The sequence below is a fragment of the Triturus cristatus genome, chromosome 2_1 (genome assembly GCF_964204655.1).
Source record: "Triturus cristatus chromosome 2_1, aTriCri1.1, whole genome shotgun sequence".
In the NCBI taxonomy this organism is placed as follows: domain Eukaryota; kingdom Metazoa; phylum Chordata; class Amphibia; order Caudata; family Salamandridae; genus Triturus; species Triturus cristatus.
In genome coordinates this window covers 422,741,137-422,748,454 of record NC_140581.1, presented here as the reverse complement: position 1 = coordinate 422,748,454, position 7,318 = coordinate 422,741,137, and the positions used below count along the sequence as shown (strand labels likewise).

Genomic DNA, 7,318 nt, shown 5'->3' with positions numbered 1-7,318 from the left:
GCGGCCATTTCAAAGAATTAATTTTGTGAAGATGAATTTCACCTTGGCTGCTATATTTTTTCTGAGTCTTGTCAATTAGTCTGTCCAAAAAAGAAAATTTCTCTCCAAAAAGAAGACTGCTCCAATGGTATTGTAAACAAACTGTGGTTACATTAATGCACAGGGCACCCACCTGACATCTTTGACAAATGCCCTCCAAGCGCCCACAAATAGGTAACACTTGTAAGGGGACAGAAAAAACTCACACATCCTATGGTGCACAGCCAGACCCTCCTCAAGGAATAGCATTTCACTCTCCAGAATATGTGAGTAAATGCACTTAACTGGTAAGTTCAAATATGGATAGTCCTAGTTGGTTACATTGGGATATAGTATTTAGAGGTCCTGAAGAAAGCCTACGAGCTATCCAGGCACAAGATGGTTGAAACATGTTGACCAAACTGCGAGATGAGAAGGATGTATTACCCATCCCGAACACTTCCAACAGTTTTTAACCTTACCCCCACACCAGTTTTATTAAAGCTGCATCCACTTGGGATTGGAGGTAATTTTACTCCACACTTACAGATCCCACCACATCTCTATACACAGACTATTCCTCCTGGTAAAACCCAATGATAAACCTATCCGCTACTATTACATCAGTGGGGTTAATATATACCATTGATAGAAACTAGCGGTTGAGGGTCGCAATACAATTGTTAAGAGGCTCTGGTTCAGAGAATTGTGTGGTATCACTCACCTTGATACTTTTGGTATTGCAACAGGAAGCGGAGTGAACCCTTTATTGCTTCTTACTCCTCCCCTCTTTGATTTTTCTGATTGGTCTATATTAGCCCTGTCTATATTAAAGTAATAGGGAAAAGGTGTCTTGGCACTGCATAGTCCTAAAGATTTTTATTCATACTCCTAAATCCTAGGGCAGGGTAACCAATTTCTTTAATGGGGCAAGTAAAATGGCTGAAACTTTCAGATCACTTTAAGGAAGGAAAAATGAAAACCTCTTCACAATGCAAATTTCACTCTGAAGTGAGTAAGAAAGACTGCAATACCATAATCTTCATCACTGGGTGAAGAACTCATGGTAAAGGCGAGGGTATTAGGCTGACTTACTAAATTCAAAGGTTTTCTTAAGGGTTCTATCTCAGAACCCCTGCACAGCACAGGCGCTTATGCAGACCAACAGTTTTATGCTTGAAATTGAGGATTGAGTCTAGAGGGGCATTTGGAGGCAGGAGGAAAACCAGCTATTTGGTTTCAGAGCAAAAAAACACTATAAACTACTTTTCAGAGGACAGCATACCCTAAAGCAGTTGCATTGGCTCCCATATTTCTCAGTCAAGCATTGGAAGGGAATGTGGGGTTGCTGGAATGATTCCGAATTAAAGGTGATAATATCCCAAACAGTATATCCTTTGGGAGGGAGCATGGTTACAACTCGTAAGTCCTGAGCACTTCTGATAAGAGTTTATACTCTGAATCACAAAACTAGTATGAAATTATTCATCCCGTAATAACAGATGAAGTCAACTTAGCTTCTCTGGAAATGGGATGCTCCAAGACCACTACAATCATATATTCAAATCTGAAATACACCAACCGCCAAACAGGTTACTTACGTATTCACCCGTATGCTTTCAAATTTCTCAAAAGAGAGTGTCTGTCCCCACTGAAAGTAGAGCCTTACAAGTTATATTCTGATATGCTGCAGTCTTGTAAATGGAGCAATATCATACACAGAATGAGATTTTATCTGAGCTTGTCCAACAGTGGCTCAAAGGAGTCCAATGAGAGGAACAAGATCCTGTCCAATTTCAAAAACTCCTTAATAGAAATGTTTTAAAAATCACTGAAGTAACCTCGACAGTACCCATGTACTTCTTCATGCTTGTGTTGGAGAACTTTACCCCGAAGCAGCCATAAGGTCTGCGCTGCATATGGTATACAAGTATGAGCACAAATACACAAACACCAACATCTTTTTCTAATTTTGTATTTTACTATGCAATATGCAGTCATGCAATGGACAGCCTAATTACGGTTTGTGACTTACTCCATTCAGGATATATATAATCATAGAAGGGCCTGCTCATAAATCAAATCTCTTTGAAAAAAGATTTACAGAGAAATGGTACTTCAGGACACTGATCATGAAACCACATGACTGATGAAGCTATATCGTAAAGGTAAAACGGTAGCTTAATTACTTATTCACAAACCACGGAGGACACATAAATAAAATGTACTAGACTCAATTAGCAAAGTAGTTAACTCATCAAATATCTGAATTCAACAACAGGTGCGAAAGAAAATTTGTTTCTTGAAAGCAAAGTAAAATTTCATTTGTACCCAAAGTTTTGAGGCAGAGTCAACATTTCTCCAAGCATTAACATTTCTGCTCCTTTTACAGTTGATGGATCATTTTTCATCAGTAGATTAAAAAGTTCTCCTGCAAAAAAATAAAAAAAGGTTTATAAGAACAGCAAATATCCTGGTATTTCAAGAACATTATCTGTAGGTTTACTGATGAACAAACTATCAACTAATCAGAAAGTAGAGAGTAATTTGTAAAATATTTGTCATTGAGGTGACTTTTCTTGCTGCTTATGAGAGAGATAAAGGATATGATCGAAATTGACCCCATCTTAATAAAACATCTACTCCATATAATACAGGAACGCATAAGAAGAAGTGAAGACAACATATACAGAAAACAAGGCCTTGAAACCAGTCATCTCTCCGAAGACTCTAGAGAGTTCTAAAATTATTCTCTTGTTTCTTGGCCCATTAGGGACAAGCTAACTGAATCATACTCCTCCTCCTTGCTCACTGAAGTCTGCAAGTCATGCTTTTTCACTTCTATACAAGCTCAAATCTCTGCTTTCCTCACTCCTGTCACATCAGGTTATCAATCTTAATCCAAAAAAGACAGATCTTTTCCTGTATCATCACTTACTCCTCCATCTCCTACTATTTTCTTTTCACCTATGGCATTGTGCTCATCCAATTCTACTTATAATAATGGTTTTGAACCTTATCTTAACTTTTTGCAAATTCAGTTTCTAAAATCTGTTAGCTTCGCCTATATCCAATTTGTAAAATCAGTTCTCCTTTTCTCATCTTTGAAATAGCTTTTCCAAGTATGGATACTTTTTCAACTTACCCGTTGTTCCTCCCTTTATGCCGGCTTTTTCACTCCTCCACTCCAAAACTCTCCTTATTTCTCTGCCCTATCATTTACAAGTATCCTGCTTATCTCACTATACGTTGCTGGCTCAATTTACTACAATTCAGGTTTAATTTTGTGTCTTCTTTTCAAATGTATTGACTCCATACCCAAGGCCCTTCATTTTACTATAGGCCTTTCCAGTTGGTTACTGTGATTCTGCTCCTTGGCCTCCCTCCTGCCTTAAAGTTTCCACATCCATGCCCATTTATATCTGCCCTTCATAAAAATATACAGTACATACAAAACAATAGTTAGTACAGACCCCGTGAAGTAACAGTAACAAGCTCCTGCCTAGTACCTTCATACCAAATTTGTTTCTGAAATCAAAATTACACATGGCAGTGTCTTGAAAACTTCAATTAAGATCCAAAGAATTAATTTCAAATCCAAAAGATTATATACTCAATATTTTATATAGTGGAATATTGTATTCAAGGTGCACTCGCCAGTTTTTATGTGTCTGAAGGCAATGAAAGCAGCAGTCAATCGAAGTGCAGATGAAGCAGTCATTAAAGTGCATAGTTAAGTAGAGCAAATCTTGAACTCCGTAAGCAATCCAAAATATTCAAACCTTAGAATTTATATTTTAGTCCCATCTCTTCATACCAGAGTAAATTAAAACAATCTATTCACAGTTTAGTTCCATTCTTCGTCTCGCTCCTACACTTTGGAATGAGCTTTTTGTTGCTATTCAATGGGCATCATCCTTATCTGCATTAAAATTCCCTTCAGGTGGCATGGCAAATCAGAGCATGTAGTAGGATGCCAAACTGAGTGACTCCACTCCAGCTCGGTCAGTTCACCAAAAAAACAAAACATTCAGCATCTCCATCTCTTCCTATCCACATATACCCTTCATCTGAAGAGCCAAGAGGTGCCATTGTAGACCCCACGGATAGAAACGCACTGAGGAAATGCTTGACGGTTAAGTCCTGAGGAAGAGCGACTGCTATCCTAGAGGAGGTAGCATCACGGATGGCGACCTGGGATGCCCATATGGCACTTGCTAAAGAAGACTGTTTGAACCAGACCAGCTGCAAAAGCAAGACAACAGTGAAGAGGAGAAAAGCATATACCCAGAAACGTGTCCGGGAACTACAGAACGTCGTATCCAGACTGGACCTCAACATACCCCACTGCAGGCACATCTCCGAACCTCTGCAAGAACGCCACTGGCTCCCAGTTAACAAAAGAGTCAGGTTCAAGCTTCTCACACTTGCCTACAAAGCTCTGGACCAGCATACCTGAACCACCGCCTCTCATTCCACGTACCCACCAGACACATCCGCTCCGCCAAACTGGCCCTCCCACCATCCCTTGGATCTGCAAGACCAGAGCCAGAGAAGGATCCTTCTCCTACCTCGCCACCAAAACCTGTAACACCCTCTCTCTCTCTACCGCAGGCAATCCCAGTCACTAACCCAACTCAGGAATGATCTCAAGACCTGACTCTTCGATAGAATCTCAGCGCCCAGTAGGACCTGCAGCTCCCTCTCCACCCCAGCGCCTTGAGACCATAGCGGGTGAGTAGTTGCACTTAACAAATGCTGATTGATTGATTGATACAACAGGCATGCTGAAGAGCGACACCCACTGGCTTCACCACAGTTCTCAACCATGCTGCTCTGAATGTTAGCGGTTGGAGAGTGGTCCTGGAGAATCAGGGCTTGATACATGACAAACACTGTTTTTATGTTCTGTGTTTCTTTTCTTTACCTTCTTGTCGTTCTAGATTGGATCACTACAAGGATCTAACTGGTGGCACTACTTCATTTTTAGAAGGCTATCAAAAACATATTTTCTTTCTCTCTTTGGTCCTACAGAAGTGCCAGGGATCTCCTCCTGAGACCATCAAGGGCGCGAAATAGGTCGGCCAATCAGTATAAAACTTTATTTACACACTTATGTCATAGCTACTAAGGGCCATTACAACCCTTCAGGAGCCACAACCGTCTGTTTTTTTTACCCATGACCGAGGAATCCATTCATTACATTTATGTAGCACAGATATCCCCTAGCCATTTTTAGACTCACCAACCACTTCACGAGCACTACCTCACACTCATCATACGGCGAATAATCAAAAGATCTCCGTTAAAGTGACCCTTCAGTGGACCCGTAGGACATTGCAGCACGTGCCGGACGAGGAGCAACCACTCTATGAAGAAGCATGACATCCCTTGGGATGTGTGAAGGCAACAAGTAAAAGTCACATTGACTTCCCTTTCTATTCTCTAGACCGACATCTCCTCTCTGCTTTTAGGAACAGTGAACCATTGTTTTGGTTTATACAGGAAATTTACACCTAGCAGAGTGGTCTGGCTAACAAAAGAAAAACACTGCTCAGGCTTCAGGTAGATGAAGGCAACAATACAGAGGTGAGAATGTCCCATGGGTGAGTTAAACTGAACCAGATCTGGCAGATGGATGGACAAGGAACAGGCCTGTGCTGAGGCAGGGTTCCAGGCGAGCCCATCCGCAGAAGACGTGGTTCAGCACCTCAAGGGAATAGGGGCGGCTCAAGAGGCCTTGCAGACCCTGAAGAACAAGGAACACGAATAAGCTAACAAGCTACAGAGGCCTAAACAATGACAACTCTTTGAGGTCCATGTGAGACTCGAGGAAGAAATAGTGGTTTAATAAAACTGGTGATGGTGGTCTAATCCTCCCAAAGTGTTTTTTAAAATCACATCATCACTTAAGACTGGACACACCTAACAGACTGACATGCCCCATATCTCATCACAACATGCCCCTTCTGCTGGTAAATGAAGCAGGCTACCTCCCCACTATCAAACATATAAATGTCCTGGGCAAAAAACGTAGTGACTCTCTCTGGCCCCAGTTGACCAGTTACATTTAATTTCCCTTATATTAACAGTTAGGGTGACCAAATATACGTTGGCACATACCAGTACCATGCATGCAAAACCTTGTTTTAACTATGAAGTGTCCATTCACCTTGTGGTGGAACTTGGATGCTTTGCTAGAAGGGAGATCCGCCACTCCGATGCTCTTTAAGTAGGGAAAACATCCCAGTCATTCAATAATACTGGTGCCAGGAAACACCATTTCAATTAGGCAATGTATCTCATGTGTGAGCATTGAAGGCTAGGCAGGTATTATTGTAAAATTCCAGGGACCTTATGCTCCAGAAGAGTGAAGCTAGAGTTAAACGACCAGACTTGTTTTGAGATGGTCTGGTATTTCATATTGAGTCTCACTTATCAAAATATGCCGTTTTTTTAGGTTGCTTATTAATGTGGCCCTCCCTCTTTCACTAGGCCCGGAGTATCTGGAGCGCTGGGGGTGTGGGGGGAGGGGGGGGGCAACAGGGTCACAAGTCTGTCCTGATGTTTGAGTGCAGTAGATTGCCTCCTAATTGAAAATCCTGTACCGCCATTAGAATCTTGGAAGACCCTCAGGAGGGGCACTGCACACCCCCAGGACAACAGAGAAAGCAGGATCCTTGGTCTCCTTCGGTGAGGTGCTATGCGTCGAGCCTGCTGAAGTGCTAGTTATGTTATGTTAGGTTATTGATATTTGTAGAGCGCGGCAATTACCCGGAGGTGTCCTGGCGCTATCTAGAATTTCCTGAGAGTCCTGAAACCGGGAGAGCTAATAAATAGATGACCGGGGTTATTCATTAAGGAACAACCAGGTCTTGAGTTCCTTTCTAAATGACAGAAGATCTGTCATGGTCCTGAGATAGAGAGGGAGGTCATTCCAAGCCTTAGCGGCCCCATGGATAAAACTCCTACCACCCCAGCGAGCTTTCCTAATGCGCGGGACATGGGCCAGATTAGCTTCTTTTGACCGCAGGCTTCTACCCGGCACATACCAGTGTAGTCGGTCCTTTAGGAATTCTGGGCCTAGGCCATGCAATGCCTTGAAAGTCATAGTCAGTGCCTTGAACCGAATTCGGCTTTTGACAGGAAGCCAGTGCAAGGTTTTTCTTCCCAAAGAGGCCGAAGAAAATCTTGAGGAGTCATAGCAGAGATAACATTTTATGAGACGTAAACCAGAGTGTTGCATAGCACTGACCTACAAATCCAGGCAACTAAAAGAGAGGGGCCTTCGAACAGGGCC

At 42.1% G+C, this 7,318-nt stretch overlaps 1 protein-coding gene across 4 annotated transcripts in view; it reads right to left on the bottom strand.

Annotated features, from left to right (window-relative positions):
• The window catches only part of TRAPPC13 (trafficking protein particle complex subunit 13), a 398,706-nt gene that overhangs the window by 219,024 nt on the left and 172,364 nt on the right, over positions 1-7,318 (bottom strand). For all 4 annotated transcript variants that reach the window (XM_085631781.1, XM_085631789.1, XM_085631799.1 and 1 more), the window contains exon 3: positions 2,350-2,449. In XM_085631781.1, coding sequence (XP_085487907.1) covers positions 2,350-2,449 — 100 coding nt within the window. The remainder of the gene's footprint in view (positions 1-2,349; positions 2,450-7,318) is intronic.